General features: G+C 51.9%; 1 protein-coding gene across 4 annotated transcripts in view; it reads left to right on the top strand.

The window, feature by feature from the left end:
- Positions 1 to 15,270, top strand: part of IGSF3 (immunoglobulin superfamily member 3) — a 102,347-nt gene that overhangs the window by 57,730 nt on the left and 29,347 nt on the right. For 3 of the 4 annotated variants that reach the window (XM_086763457.1, XM_086763485.1, XM_086763468.1), the window contains 4 exons: positions 6,407 to 6,817; positions 7,660 to 8,049; positions 9,744 to 10,145; positions 13,827 to 14,231. In XM_086763457.1, coding sequence (XP_086619583.1) covers positions 6,407 to 6,817; positions 7,660 to 8,049; positions 9,744 to 10,145; positions 13,827 to 14,231 — 1,608 coding nt within the window. The remainder of the gene's footprint in view (positions 1 to 6,406; positions 6,818 to 7,659; positions 8,050 to 9,743; positions 10,146 to 13,826; positions 14,232 to 15,270) is intronic. The other variant, XM_086763476.1, reaches the window with a different exon arrangement.

A 15,270-nucleotide genomic window follows, 5' to 3' on the forward strand; every position in this document is an offset into this window, starting at 1 on the left:
CTTGAGTCATTAAGCTGACCTAATTTACAATTTTTGCATCTTCTGTCTGATTCTCTTTTCCCCTTTTTCTATGTGAGTTACTTTTTTTTCTTCTGCGCCCTTTCTCACTGGCTGCCTGAACTCATCCCGTTGCTTTGGGAGATGCACTCCTATCAGCATAATCGTTCCAGCCAGTCATTAATGTACCAACAAGGATACTATTGTAATTGGAGGATTTATTACTACTGCTGTGAAACAACTGCCATGCAGTTTTACTTAACTCTTCCGCTCCCCTCCTGCCTTCTACCAGCAGCTGAATCAGTAACAAACTGCCCTTTTAAAAACTGCACGTGTGCAAACTAAGGATGCGTTATTTTATTTTAAATCTTATTTTATTTTATTATATTTTCCCGGTCTTAGCGCAGAATGTTTCAATGATACAATTGCAGGTGACTGTAGTGCTTCACCCTGTATTTGTTGATTGTGCAGCAACTGAAAGTAACTTCATTCTCACTTAGAACAAGGCTTCAAAGTTTGCACAAGGATTAAAAGTATATTCTGGCTGCTTTTCTTTAGACCACAGCACAAGTTCTGCTCACCCCTTCAGGAGCCTGAAGTGAGTTCACTGACTAATTCAGGAAAGTGTATGACTTCTTTTTTAATTTAGTTAAACAATTAGTAGCCTTTTAGCTGCCTTTCATTTAAACCTGTCTTTACACATCTTATTTCTCAATGAAGGTGGGACTTTATGGAAGGAAAATAGTCCCCAAACCAACCAGACTATTAGCGCTTCCTTTACGTTTTCCCTGTGGTACCAGGAGCCTGTTGCTATGTGTGGGTAGATGAGGAAGAGGAGAGGGGACGTGTTGCATGGAGACCCCACACCTTCAGTCGCAACAAAAGTACATTTTGAGGTGGTGGGTTTGCCTCCTCAAATTCTGGTCCCGGGTGGGACCTTGGGCAGTGGGGGAAACTCAGAAGCAGCAACAGCTGGAAGAAAGCTTTCCTCTGCCTGCCCTGGGCCACCTGCGAGTTTTCAGCTGGGACTTAAAAATAAGGCAAGCAAAGGACACTGCCAGCAGCATGACCTGCTCAGTTTTGTCCCCTTGCAAAGATGATATTTGAGGGTCTGCATCAATTTTGCAGCCTAACATAGCATGTGTTTTCCTCCATGCTGAAGGCATCACACAAGCTTTTGATTGACGAGGAAGAACGGTTTCTGATTGTGCTGCAGCAGGTATGGATCAGCATGTACAGCTAATTGCCAGGCACGAGAGCTTGAGAGGATTACATTGCTAATCTAGATATCTTTCCTGCCTTATCACCACCCCCTTCCTCCTGCTACATGCGTGCACATGTATTTGGATCCTGTAAGGAATGGAAATCAATAGCCGTGTGGGGGAGGGATGTAAGGAGCGTGGCTCCCCGAGAGCTTGCAGTGGCTGGGAGAGGGCAGGTCCCTTCCAGCTGTTCCTGTGGCATCGGGGTGGCTCTGGTGGCAGACCCTCCTTCCCTGGAGTGGCATGAGTGGCAGGAGGGTTAGCAGATTGCAGAGGGTGGTAACGAAACACTGTGTTCCCTCTCCTTGTGCTCCCACCAGCGCTGCTGTCAGCGGTGCCGTTTGATGCCTGCCAGTGCTCTCACCTCTGAACTGGTGGCACTGGCATTGCAGGTCCTCTGGAGGAGGTTGTTTCTCTCTTACGTTCACAACCAGAGGGGTTGGGGAAGGAGGTTCATGGCACTGAGCTGGGATCCCTGCGGGGCAACAAGATGTCATGGGGCAGATGGAAACATAACTCTTGCACTAATTCCTGCAAAATCCAGAACAGTATTTCTCAGCTAGAAGCAGCTCCCTCGCAGTAGGGAGTAAATGTATTTGTTCTTCCTAAATCGTTCACACTTGACACTTGGCAAGCATAGCTCTGCCCAGATAGTGTGAAGCGGGGAGCTTGGGACACAGGGTAGCACCATAGAGTGCCTCTAAAGTGTGTAAAAACCGTAATGAAACCCAAGGAAAGAAGAGGCTGGTGGGTTTTACTTGTCCTGCAGTGGCCTTGAGATGGCCCCGCTGTGCTGGGTAGCCTGTGTAAGTTGTTTGACTGAAGGCTGAAGAGCCTACGGTGCAAGGCTACCATGATGCTACGCGATTTTCTCAGTGTTGTTTTACCAGCTCGAGTTAGGGAGCCTCTGGTTCCCAGCCTGACACTCCTCCTGCATTTCTTAATGAGGAAACAGCATCATTAGGTGGGTTTGCTGCCTTACCTGGGAGTACGTGAAATGTGGTAGCTCTGTGATTTGTGTCTAGCACATAAAAGCTTTGATAGCCTACCCCTTGGGGGTGGTTGGCGTTTTGGATACCCAAGGAGAAACCAGAGCCAGCCTGGGGAAAAGGGAGACGCTTGGGTTGCCTTTGTCTCCCTCAGGCAGAGTTCGGCATGGGAGCTACTGAAACGGAGCTGGTCCTGGGGCTTGAAGGAGAGCGTACTGATGTGTGCACTGAGTCCAGACCCGGGAACTCGAGTCTCTGCTCCCCACTTGTTTTCTGGGAGACTGTCAGCCAGTTCCTTGTCCTAAAATTAGCCTTGATTAGCTCATGGAGTGCTCTTTGGTGGCGCATTACTGAGGTGTGTGTGTGTGTGTTTGAGGTGGGTTTGACTGGAGCTGTGTGTGCCGGCTTCGTGAGGAGGGATGCCTATGGGCACCGTCCTGGTGAGAGGGGAGTATCTCCAGGCTCCCCCCTTCCTCCTCCCCATCCTGGCAGCAGGGCCCTGGGACTCTCCTGGCTGGGTCCCTGACACCCTCTAGTGGCAGTATTTACATTTAATAGTTCAGGCGCTCTCAAAACTTGGGGGTGCTTTTGAGCACCCTCTACTTCGCAGCCCACCCACCGCTGAGTACCTTTCCCTCTGCAGTAACCTGCAGACTGGGGACTGGTGCTGTTGGCTGTGGCCAGGCTTAGCAAACCGGCTCTGGGGTGGCAGTTGGCAAACCCTGTAGGTTTGCTCCCAGCAAGTGCTTTTCTGCCGCTCGTCTCCCTGTCCAGCCGCCCGCTGCTAAACCTAATTGTGATGCTGGAGAGAGGGGAGCTCTGTCGATACCCCCCGCCCCAGGGGTCATTGCAGCTGCAGGACTGGACTTGTGCTGGGGGACAAGGCTGAGGCAAGGCTGGACACTGGGGGAAGTGCAAGGCAGGCTGCCTGGATGGCACATTGAAAAGGTGGGAGAAACAGGCAGGACCAGGGTGAGAAAGAGTGAGCCGAGGAGATGTGTCTTGCAGCATCCATCTCAGCTCTGATTCAGGTGTGGCTCCGCTCCCCTTCACACAGTGAGGACTCTCATCTAAGCTTACCCTTGCTTTCAAGTGAAGCTCAGCTTGCAGAGTGCCCCCAGAAACCCTGGTGCTTCCCATGGCGAGTGGCTGCGGGATGAGTGCAGGCAGCTCGGCAGCGTGATGGCTGGCAACAGAGCCAGGGCTCCACGTGAACACCATGCAAAGAGTTACTCGTGTCCTGATCTGCAAACTGATGTCCTTGAAACCTGAGCAAGGCAACTGGCTTGGGAGGAACTTCTCTTCTGATAACGCACCTCCTCACACGTGGTGTCGTTCCCTGGTGAGCGCCTTCACAGCAGTCCTTGCTTGCTTTTCTCTCTGTGACTTTCAGACCTGACCTACTCCAGCCTGATGGGCTAAGCCGTGCCTGTAGCCCTCTTGTCAGCCTAGGCCAGCGGGATCTGTGCCTTGGGGTGGTGCGTGAGCCCCAGCAGACCTGTGGTCCTGTGATGGGAGTCCCCAGTGCTCCACAGGACTCAGAATGAAATGCTCGTCTGACTTCTGAAATGAGCTGTGACCTGCTGCCACATTTGGCTGCCTCTTGAGAACGGCGTTTTCGCCATTCTCCTACCCGCTTCCCCCCTCCCCAAACCTGGTACTCAAGACGTGTCTTGCAATGCAACTAAAAAAGTTGTTTGTGCATCACTGGCCAAGTGTGAGAGCGGTGGTGCGAAGCAGAGAGCCTTCCTGCTGACCCGGCCAGCTCAGGCTTCTTGTCTGTCCCTCCTGGCGTCTGAGGCTTTGGGAACTGGGCTTTCATTTACTGAGTGCATCTCACTACCTAGGAAGGTAACATCAACCGAATGTATGTCCATGCCAGGCTGACGTAAGACAATGGCCTGAAGGCCGTGTGCAACCCAAAAGTTCTTACCAGTTCCTCTAACCGGGAGGATCTGGTTGGCCTTTTTAACCAAAAGAGCGGGAGGAATGCAGGACAGCGTGTCAGGCATTACTGCAGGTAAATTACAGCCTTCAGCAGCACTCCGCTGCCTCCTGACTTTTCTCCAGGAATGCCTTTTGTAATAGCTTGCCCGCGTGGTGTAAAAGATGCTGACCCTGCAGCCAGGTTCTGACCTGGAAATACGAAGTCACAGGTCCAGCTGGTGAAGCAGTGCCTGTGCCAGCTTCTCACCCGTTCAGGGAACGGCGTGGCCAGCACTTGCACGGGGCCCAGCCTTTGGACAGGCTTCCTGGCATTACTCCCCGGGAGCAGGCAGCTCCGTGTCTGGTGGGCCAAGGGCCTGCCCTGTACTCGCCCCGCGGAGCCAGGCGGGCTCCAAGGATAAGCAGGGCACTGCCTTACGCTCAGCCAGCCAGCAGCCACGCTGCTGAGCGGGGCTAACGGGGGCACACAGGCACCCAGTGGGGTACTCAGGGCTCTCAAATTGGGGGAAGGTGGACAGGCAGGTTTTCTTCACAGATGCCTGCTTTCGCCCCATAAGCTGTCACGCGGAGGCTGGTGAAGCAAGGAGCTCTGCCTTTGAAGCAGCTTAGCAGGAAAGTAACTTCAGCAAGATGATGATCAGGCTGAATTTATTTAAATAATGTAAGAAAAGTTGTAAGAGCCCGTGGATGGAGGGCAAAGAGAATGGAGCTGTGCAGCTCTGGAAATTATTCAGAAAGGTTTGAAATGAGAAATTTAAGTCTCGTTGTGCAGGCGGCTTGAACCGGCAAGGTTGGTTGCTGCTGTCACCACTGGTTTGGGAGTCAGAGGGAAGGGAGAAAGGCGAAGTGAGGTGGGCTCCTGGCCATGATCTGCCAAAGGCCATCACCGGTGTCCGGGGGATGGGAACCCCAGCGAGGAAGATGAGGGGAAGGGAGGGAGGAGATGTGACTGCAGGGACAGGGGCAGTGGCCTTACTGGGTACTTTCCCTGTCAGGGGCAGTAAATTCCCTGGGTAGTGAACGCTTGGTAAAAGCAAATGCTCCCATCTGGACTGGACGCGGGATACTGCATCTCATGGCTTTTTTCTTTCCCCTTTTCTACTTTTGACTTTTCTGCCATAAATAATCCCAGTGGTTGTCTCCACTGCAGCTCATTGCTTTCTGAAGCTGTGCCTGAATGAAACAGATGCAGCTTTCAGCTGCTCCACTGATTTCATCAAGCCTTCCAGTGCTGTCAGTGAAACCGAACGGAGAGATGTTAATTATATTCCACCGGTACATGGCAAAACTGTGGGCATTAACAGGCTTGCTAACGCAGCCTTGTCTGCAGAGCTGGAGAGGTTTGCGTTCTTCTTTCCACATGATGTTTCTTGAGACAGCAAAGTCTAGAAAGGCTTCTTTTTGAGGAAGTCTGTTTTCTGGGGTAGAACCTCTTGCTAAATTTAAGGTGCTTGCTAATTGAGGGGCGGCAATTTTTTTTTCACCCTGATTTTAGCAGCTGTCTTTCCTTTCCTTCAGTTAATCAACTGGAAAAGTAGCCAGCAGTTTTACCACCAAGTTCTTTGACATGGCTGTGTCCTGGGAGCGGGCGCTGGGCATGCTGCAATTGCATTGCTGCCCTCAGAGAAGACTCTTCCCTCCACATGCAGAAACCCCTTCATGTGGCCTGAGGAGGTCGTTAAAACATGAAATGATATAAACAAAGGAGAAGGGAATTGGATGTCCTGACTTTTTTATGAGGGAAGATTAAAGGGACTGAATATGTTTAGCTTGGCCCCACCAATGACTCAGGGGCAAAGACCATGGTGCAGGGCTAAGAAGTGGCTGAAGGATGTGGGCAGGAGGGGGGTCACGAAGCATGGCGAGGGGCACATGATGAAGGGGAGGCCACCCGTGACGAAGTGCCTCAATAGGAAGCGGATGTATTAAGCTCTGATGCTCTGTAGCGTGATGAAAAACTCTGTACCAATGAGCAGGGATTTAAGCACAGCACTGGAGTATGTGCTGCAGGTCATGGCCAAGGGCTTTGGGAAGGATTCTCCTCTTCAGGCTAGATGTGAACTCATAGGGCTTTGCTAATACTTAATGATTAATTACAACCCTAAAAAGAAACCTCTCCCCCATCTCTCCTTTAACACGTCTGGGCTTTAGAATCAGCGTTTCGGCGTTGCTGACTCTCGGGCTGTGTTTTCCTGTCCACCTTTGCTGCAGTGATCCCCGACTCGCTGCGAGTGACAGCAGTCCCACAGACACTGAACAAAGTGGAGCGCGACTCCCTGGAGCTGAAGTGTGAGGTGTCCAAAAGCACAGCCCAACACAGTCACATCTCTATCGCCTGGTACCGGCAGCGAGGCAGCGAGATGCCTGTGGAGGTCATCTCCCTCAGCCGTGACTTCGTCCTGCGGGCCGGCAGCACCTACGCTCAGCGACAAGCCACAGGGGACGTTCGCTTGGACAAAGTCGGGGAGACCACCTCAAAGCTCACCATCTACAACCTCCACCCATCAGATCAGGGCGAGTTTTACTGCGAGGCGGCAGAGTGGATCCAGGACCCAGACAAGTCTTGGTATGCCATGACCCGCAAGCGTTCCCAGGGTGCCATCGTCAATGTGCAAGCCACCGGTCAGTGTCTCCTCTGCCTTTTCTTCCTCAGCTGGGTGGTGGGAAGAGGTGGAAAATGGGGCTGTGCCTTGGTAGGTGCCTGGTGCTTGGCTCCCTCCTTTGCCTTGTGCCCTGCTCAGGAGGCTGCTGCTGGGGTGAAGGAGGGCCGAAGCCCTGCCTGCAAGCAGGGCAGATGTCAGCAAATAGCAACCAAGGGACACTGGGGCAGCAAGGGGGCTTAGGTTGCAACCCCTGTCTCCTGACATAGCGAACGATCTGGGGCTGACACAGGAGCTAAAACATACATCTTAAGCACTTGGTGCTAGCACAGACAAGGAAAATTTGGGTAAGTGAGGAGATAAGAGTGACACAGCAGAAAATAAACCAAAAACTTTCAGCAAGTGCTTCTGTATTGCACGAGCCAAAACTCTTCTCCCAGCCTACAGCATAGGTTCTAAAGACCCAGCTGAGCTCTTTCTTCCTCTCTTATATCCCCAAAGGCCTCTCGATGCTGGCTGAGCAGGGTACGAGTGGGACTAGGCTCCAGCTTGCATCCCACAGTGCCACTGGCTGCTTTTGTCACAGCAGAGCTGCTCCCAGCAGTAATGGGTTGGAAAAGAGGGTTATGGCTGGGGAGGCGTTGCAGCTCTTGCATGCTGGGCAGCAAGCTGCCTCTCCTGCAACACGGCTGATCTGGGCTCTCACAGCAAAAGTAAGCCCCTCACCCCTCCAACTGTGGATGCATGTGTCCAAGAGATGCTGACTGCACAGGGAGTGACAAGTTGTAAACACTTTGCATGAGGTGTTCTGGCTGTCCCAGTGGTCTTTGCCGTGCTAACGTGAGTCGATCTGTCTCTCCCCAGATAAGGAGTTCAGTGTCCGGCTGGAGACAGAGAAGCGGACATACATTGTGGGTGAGCCGGTGGAGTTTCGGTGCATCCTGGAGGCACAGAACATCCCTGACCGCTACTTTTCCATCTCCTGGGCCTTCAACAGCTCCCTCATTGCCAGCCTGGGGCCCAATGCTGTGCCAGTGCTCAACAACGAGTTTGCCCAGCGCGAGGCCCTGGGCCAGCTCAAGGTAGCCAAAGAAAGCGACAATGTTTTTGTGCTCAAGATCTACCGCCTCCGCCTTGAGGACAGTGGCAAGTATAACTGCCGGGTGACTGAGCGGGAGAAGACCGTGACAGGGGACTTCATCGACAAGGAGAGCAAGCGGCCAAAGAACATCCCCATCACCGTCCTCCCGCTCAGTAAGTAGAGACTTGCCCATCCCCTCCTGGAGCCATTGCTCTGCTGGGCAGCTAGCTGGTGAGGCTGTGATATGCCCAGACTTTGGTGGTGGGGAAGAGGGAAGATAAGAGTTTGCATGCTGTGGAGGCTTGAAATCCCAGCTGGCAAGATTATTTTTTTTGATGGGAAGTGGATGATAGAGAAGGAGGGATATGTGTCAGGTTCATAGGTAGGGAAACATGCCCCCACCTTGGTAACGGCCCCAAGTTGGCAGTTTTGACCTTGAGCTGAAGGTGCGTGTGACAGCCTCTGACTTGCTCCTCACACCTCTCTCCTCACCTTGCTCTGCAGGGAGCTGCATCCTCTAAAGTACTTAGCAGGTGTAATGGGGAGACTGGCTTGGCCCTGGTTTATCCTAAGAGCTGCTAGGTTCCTGCAGGCTGTTTGGTGGCTGTTGTTCAGCTGTCTTGCAAGACAGCTGTACTGGGAGAAACCAGGGTTCATATGCTCCTCAAGCCCCGGCTTGCTCTTCAGCATGGAGCTTTGTTGTGGTCACTGTGTGTCTGACAACCCTGATGAAAACAACCCTGCCAGAGGCTTGCCTGAATGCCTTTTATGTTTGTCAGACAAATATGATAAAGACAGAAATAGCGGGATGAGAGGAGAAGGTCCACTGACTCATTCCTTGTTTTGCTCTCCGAAACTCAGGTAGCTGTGGCATGATGAACCATGCACATGTTGCCCAGGCTACCCTGGCCGTGGGCTTTGACTAAGCAGAGGGTAGCTTCAAGAGGATTTTTTGCCATGTTTGTTTCCTATCTCTTAGGTTTGTAGGGAAATGCAGCCCTTTCCTCTAGCTATTTTTTCCCTCCTCATTTCTCCAAAAGAAATTCTATTTCTTTTCTCTCCTACCAATATTTGCTCTAATTTGTTTGACTTTGAAAATTACTCTAGCTGGAAGTCAGGCACTCGACAAATGTGAAATGTAGTGCTTTTAGGCACAGCCACCTTTCAGACAGATTTCTTTCCTCACATTTGATAAATCAGCAGCTCTAGGAACAAATGTGATGATTTTTCAAGGGTGCTAAGCATCCATAACTCCAACGGAAGACAGCAGGAGTAACCAGCACTCAGTATCTCTGAAAAGCCAGCTGTAAAGCCTTACACCTCTGGGAAGCTCAGGATACCAGGTTTTTTTTATATTACCAAACGTTGATAGCTATCTCTAATGTCACTAGCAATGGGAGTTTGGGACAGCTTCTCCCAAAAGATGTAGGAATGGACATGACAAGATGGTGATCAGGATGACATTGAGTTGAAAAGCCCAGGGAGCTGGAAACTTTTTTTTTTTTGGCAGAGCTGGTTGCATGCAGTGCATGTTGTAGCAACACAAATTCCCTCAAGTTTTGCTGAGATTCCATCCTGGACCTGCAACCAGAAGATGCGGCAATGTCTCATGAGCCATAGGCAGAGAGATTTCTCCCAGCTTTGGCCGACACCTGTTTTGAGTGTGCAAGTCACCAGGAGCAGCTCGCTGCCCACAAGCTGGTTTTGGATGTGGTCACGCATGAGATTAAGACGTGCCTGGACCCAAATGCGTGGGCAGTTTCCTGCACCTGGTAGAAAGCCTCTCTGGCCAACAGCGTCCTTCTTGCAGACCAAGGAGTGCCGAGTGTGTATCATCTCCCCTGTGTGTATGCATTTCTCTCCTTAGAGACCAGCATCTCCTTGGAGATTATCAACAACGCCAGCAACGTCTTGGAGGGGGAAAGCCTGCGTTTTGGCTGCAACGTGCGCTCGGGCTTTGGGCCCCAGAGCCGCCTCTCCATCACCTGGCATCTGGTGGACAAGCTGAACCGGCGCAGTGAAATTGTGCGTCTGGATCGGGAGGGCACCCTGCAGCCAGGCCCCTCATACGCCGAGCGCAGCAGCTATGGGGGCATCCAGGTGGAGCAGGTCCATCCCGGCTCCTTCACCCTGGAGATCTTCAACAGCATCAAGGCAGACGAGGGCCACTACGAGTGTCGGGTGGCCGAGTGGACACGGACACTGGATGGGGAGTGGCAGATGGTTGGGGAGCGGCATGCGGGCACCCCGGTGTCCATCACTGCTCTGGGTGAGTACTCGAGGCACAGGGGCCATGGGGCCATGCTCACCGCATGCCTGGACCCCCCAGCAGATCACCTGTGAATAACCAGGGCTGCTCTTGGCACTCCTACCTTTGCTGGCTGGCAAAATGGCGGTACCCAGCAGCCCACCTGCAGCTCCTGGTAGGTTGGTGCAAACCACCTGCGTGCCCCATTGCGTGTGGGGGCAAAGTCTGAGGGGTGGCTGTGGCAGAAGCAAAGCAGTGGTGGCTAAGGAGAGGGGCCGTGCTTCCAGCATCCTTCCAAGGAGAGACGCTGCCAGTGCTATGACGTGTCCCCCCAGCTTTGGACACGTGACCAGCTTTGGTCCCATGACGTGTCCCCGCCAGTGCTGTGGTGGTTCTCCATGGCATGGAGCCCCTGGGCATCAAAGCCTCCTTGCTTGCGCTGGTTAAACCATACCTCCACTCACCAGACCAGGAGAACAAAACGCTGGGCATCTGTTGGCCTGGCCATCAGAAACGGCGAGCATCTGTGACACTGTCAGAAGCCTGCAGAAGACATGGGTCAGAAATGGTCCTCGCTGCCTCTGCAAGGAGGCACTGAGCTGCTGGCCCAGAACTACAATGTTGTCCGTGACTGAGTCAAACTAGGACCTGGGATCATTGCAGCTGGCACCCTGCTCTGCCAAAGAGCTCCTCCAGTTCAAACACGGTGAAACCACATCAGTTTAGGAGAGGGCAGGTACGGCATTACAGATTTTGCATGGATTGTGAATTACTTTGGTCCCACTCAGGCCTTGCTATTTGAAGGCCTGGACTGGTTCCGAAAGTGCTCTGCAGGAGACTGAAGAATGGATGACTGCTCCAGTGAGGCCACTGATTTGCAGAATGCCAGGGCTATAAACAATTGGGGAGCTTTATTGAAAGGTTGAGATAGGAATTTTGGGGGTTTTGGTGTTTTTTTTTTGGTTCTCTACAGTATTAATCTTACACTTTGGCAAGATGTATGACAGACTTCAAAGTTGTATTGTATTCTGATTAAAATCTTACTTTTTTCTTTCTTTCCTCCCCTTCACTTTTGGCCTTCTTTCAGAGGCTGTTCTATCTGGAGCTAGAAATCTAATTGCTATTTAGCTTCCAAAAGTAAGTAGGGACATTAGTTTGTAAAGAACTAAAGGCACACTCTCATCTGGTTTCAGTGGCCAGCACGAGGTCAGCAGCATTTGGCCTGCTATAAGTGCAAAAGAAGAGCCCTTCTCTGTACTCTGCCACTTGTAGAAGTGTTGAGACTTTAAAATATATCACTTTTACTCTTGTTAAAATTTAAGATGATTGGAATTGCCCAGCAATTCCGGAAGAGGTGATGGAAAGGTCGTTGTCCCTCCTCTTCCGCTCCTTGTCTCAGAGAAATCACTGGCTGTTGAGCACGTTCTGTCAATCCCTAAGAAATTCCTAGGTCCTCTTCCTATAACTAGCAAAGCTGAAGTAGCTCATGAAAATTTAGTGAAGAAAATATTGAGTATTGTTTCATTGCTGCTGAGTCTGATATTTTTTTCTCAGCGTATTGTTTTTGAAATGTCCTGAGAAACTCAAATGGAAGGGGCTAAGAAAGAGCGAGAGAGGTTTATGGCTACAGAAATTGCTAGTAAAAAAAATGCAGTAAATTTAGTGCCACTCACATTTCAAGTTAAAGTCTAATCATTTGCCAGTCTGCCAGGGTAAGAAACTGTTTAGCTGAACTAGCACAGATGATGTTCAAACCCATAAATCTATCTATAGGGTGGTTCAGAAGCAATAGCTAGAAGAGACATGTGCTGGCGGATGAGACCACATGTCCCTGAACTTCTGAGGATCTTGAGTGCCTGGCAGGGACTTCAGTCCCTGGCTGGCTGGGGAAGGAGGGGGCCAACAGGATGAGAGGAGGCCGCTGTATTCTTACAGGGAGGTCTTGGAGAAAATCTTCCCATTTTTATGCATGGCTTCTCTCCTTTTGTACCAAGTCCCAAAGGAAGAAGGGTCTTTGCGTGTTAACCTAAGTGCCGTGAGCATGTTGGTTGAGTTGAGAACCTGAGAAAAACACCTGACTTTAACACAGCAGTCAGGAGAAGTCCCTGCATGTAGCTTCCTTGCCCAGGCCAACTGGAGAATAAACTTCATTAAGTCAGCTGGTCCTGGTGAAATTAAGTTGGCTTTCTAGGGCCATCACTGGCTCAGTGGTGCTCTGAGCAGGGCCCGGTAACACACTTGCCAGGGCAGGAGGGCTGCTGCGAGGTCTGAAGGTAAGGGCTTACGAGGGGATAAGATACAGCAGTCCTGCAGGGGAGACAGCCTAGGTCTCGCTCTCCTCTGCTGAGTAATCACTGAACATGTTGCAAGAGGCTTTAATCCGAAAGATTGACCTGTTTTTCTCAGTAATTACATGTCCTGGAGCTCTGGCACGGTGACACCGTGGGGCTGCAGAGGCACTTGCTGGAAGCGTGCAGATACATCAGTGTCCGTGCTGTGGCTGGAGTGGCCCGTGGCAGCAGCTCTGTGGGCTGCAGTGGGCTCTCAGCTCATCTCTTGAACTGTAATTTCAAGCCGGTAGCAGTCTGAAGCTCTGTACTGATCCAGAAGATGTCCCTGTTTCCACTGGGCACTGGCCGGGCTTTCTTGTGCAGCCATGGCTGTGCCGGGTGCCAGGACGGTCAGCACCGCAGCGGGAGGAAGGAGAGCTGCCAGTTCGCATGGGACAGCCTGCGGAGCCTCCTGGGAAGGGAGCACATCTTGAGGATGTTGACAGTGCAAAACATGGTCTCTGCTAAATTTGCTAGCTGCACTGAAGTGATTGGAAGAAAAGAAAATATTTTCTCTCTGCAGCTTGGAACAACTGAGCTATGGAAATGCCCTGACCCAAAACATAAGCCAGTTGACTGGGAATATGTTATCTTCAAATTACTAACAGACTTCTGGTTTTAAACTCCTATAAGCCAACAAAGTACTAGGGGTAGACAAGTGAAAATGTTTTGACCAGCTTGCAGAGTGATAGACCTGTGAGGATAACTGCATGAACCCGTCCTGGAGCTGTGATCTGGAAGAGAACAAAAGTGCTGTGTGAAGAACAGGAGCAACCAGCTTCTCTCTCTTTCAGTTGCCTCCGTCCTGGGGTTTCATAACCACTGCCACCTCTCCGGTGCATGAACAAAGGCTGCTACTTCTCGCTTTCCCCATCTTTCCTTTACCTGCAGCAACCAGATGCAGACCATGGGGTGGGGGACGGGGTGGGGACTCCCTGCCCAAGAGGCGGATGTGAATTGTGGGGTCTGCGAGCGCTCAGGCTGGCGCTGGGCAGCTGTTCTGCCTGGCGCTGCTCCCTTGCTGCTACGCTGCTGTGTTTCCCTACTGGGCTTTGGCAGCGTGCAGAGGCTGGCTGCTCGCCCTCCTGGTCTCGGGGGATCTCGCTCCTCTGGGCGGAAGTCGAGCACGATCCTGCTGCTGCTGCAGGCAGGCGGTCACCACCACACAGGCAGTCACCGCTACGCGGGCACTTAAGTGTGTTTTTGCCGCTGCTTTTCATGCCACTTTGCAATTGCAAACGAGGAGCCGCACAATGCAAGCGGCTGATTATTCCAGGCCTGCAACTGGATGACTACGCTCTAGCTTTTGCATGCTAACAGCAGGGCCTTGTTAAGCTGGTGTCCCTCAAAGCCCTTTTTTCTCTTTCCACAGAGGCTGGCTTTGCTGTCACAGCTATCTCCCGCACCCCTGGGGTGACGTACAACGAGTCCTTTGACCTCCAGTGCATCATCAAGCCCCACTACCCATCCTGGGTACCGGTGTCGGTGACGTGGCGTTTCCAGCCAGCGGGCAGCACCGAGTTTCATGACCTGGTCACCTTCACGCGTGATGGCGGGGTACAGTGGGGTGACAGGTATATGGGTTTCCGGACCAGGACAGCCATCGAGAAGGCAGAGTCCAGCAACAACGTGCGCCTGAGCATCAGCAGGGCGAGTGACACAGAGGCTGGCAAGTACCAGTGCGTGGCTGAGCTCTGGAGGAAGAACTACAACAGCAGCTGGACACGGCTGGCAGACAGGACCTCCAACCTGCTGGAAATCAGAGTCCTGCGGCCAGGTGAGTGCTGAGAGCATGTGAGAGGGGCTGGGGTGTGCATCGTGGGGATGGAGTATGTACCAGTGCTGCAGTGGTCTCTACAGAGTGAGGACCGCTCTTGTGGCTGCGACTGATGTCTCACACTTGTGTGTGGCTCAGGTGGGACTGTTCAGCTCTTTGGCTGCCGATCTGTTGAAGCCCCTTTATCCACCTGTAGGGAACTGGACCCTCTCTTTGCTCTCTGTGTGCTATTCATGGGGTTTTCTTCTGGAAGGGGAGGTGACTGCAGCTTGATCCAGTCTCTGGGTTGTTTCTGTGAGATGGAGGTGGCTTTCAGGTTGCCCCCTCCATTCATCAGAGCAGATTAACCTGGGGAAGAGAGAGAGGGATGGGGCAAACAGGATCAAAGAAGAGAGGAATGCTCCCACCAAAGCCTGCACGTGCACATGCTCCATAGGTGAGGTGTTGCAGCTCTTGTCTAGGAGCTGGCTGCATCTCTCACTGTGCTGGAGGCACCTTCAAAAACAGCTAGTGATCAAAGTGCCTGACTTTCATCCCTACTGGAAATTGGGCCCTTTCCAGCTGGAAGTCACCAAGGCTGTGGGTGCCCATGCAGAGTGTGCAACACCTAGGCAACAGACACCTAGCTTGGCAGGGAGAGTCAGAAAACCTACAAGGTGCTTATGCTCCACGTACAGCCAGTGGAAGAGTTAGGCCTTGTCATGGATACTTTGGTGGTGCCTTCTGTTGTCCATGAAGGCTGCAAAGATACATGGTCAAGACAGCTCTAGCCGTCGCTGAGCTGAACAGTTTACTGCTGTCTCAGCCTTAAGGCTGGAGTTGATGTTTAGAGTGAGGCTTTTAGCACCTTCAGAACTCTTGGCTCAGGTCCTTGAAGCATGGTCAGCCTTTCATGTTCCTGTGCAGAGGGACCCCTTCCTAGGGTCTGTCTTCTGGCTTGGGCTTTGTGTTTTTCCTCTCGGTGACCCTTTTCATACTCTCTTCCACCTTCCCCAACCCTTAGCATGTCTTTGGAAAAGTTAGGGAATGCAGCGAGCTC

Source organism: Chlamydotis macqueenii, chromosome 1 (genome assembly GCF_036417535.1).
Source record: "Chlamydotis macqueenii isolate bChlMac1 chromosome 1, bChlMac1.mat, whole genome shotgun sequence".
Classification (NCBI taxonomy): Eukaryota; Metazoa; Chordata; class Aves; order Otidiformes; family Otididae; genus Chlamydotis; species Chlamydotis macqueenii.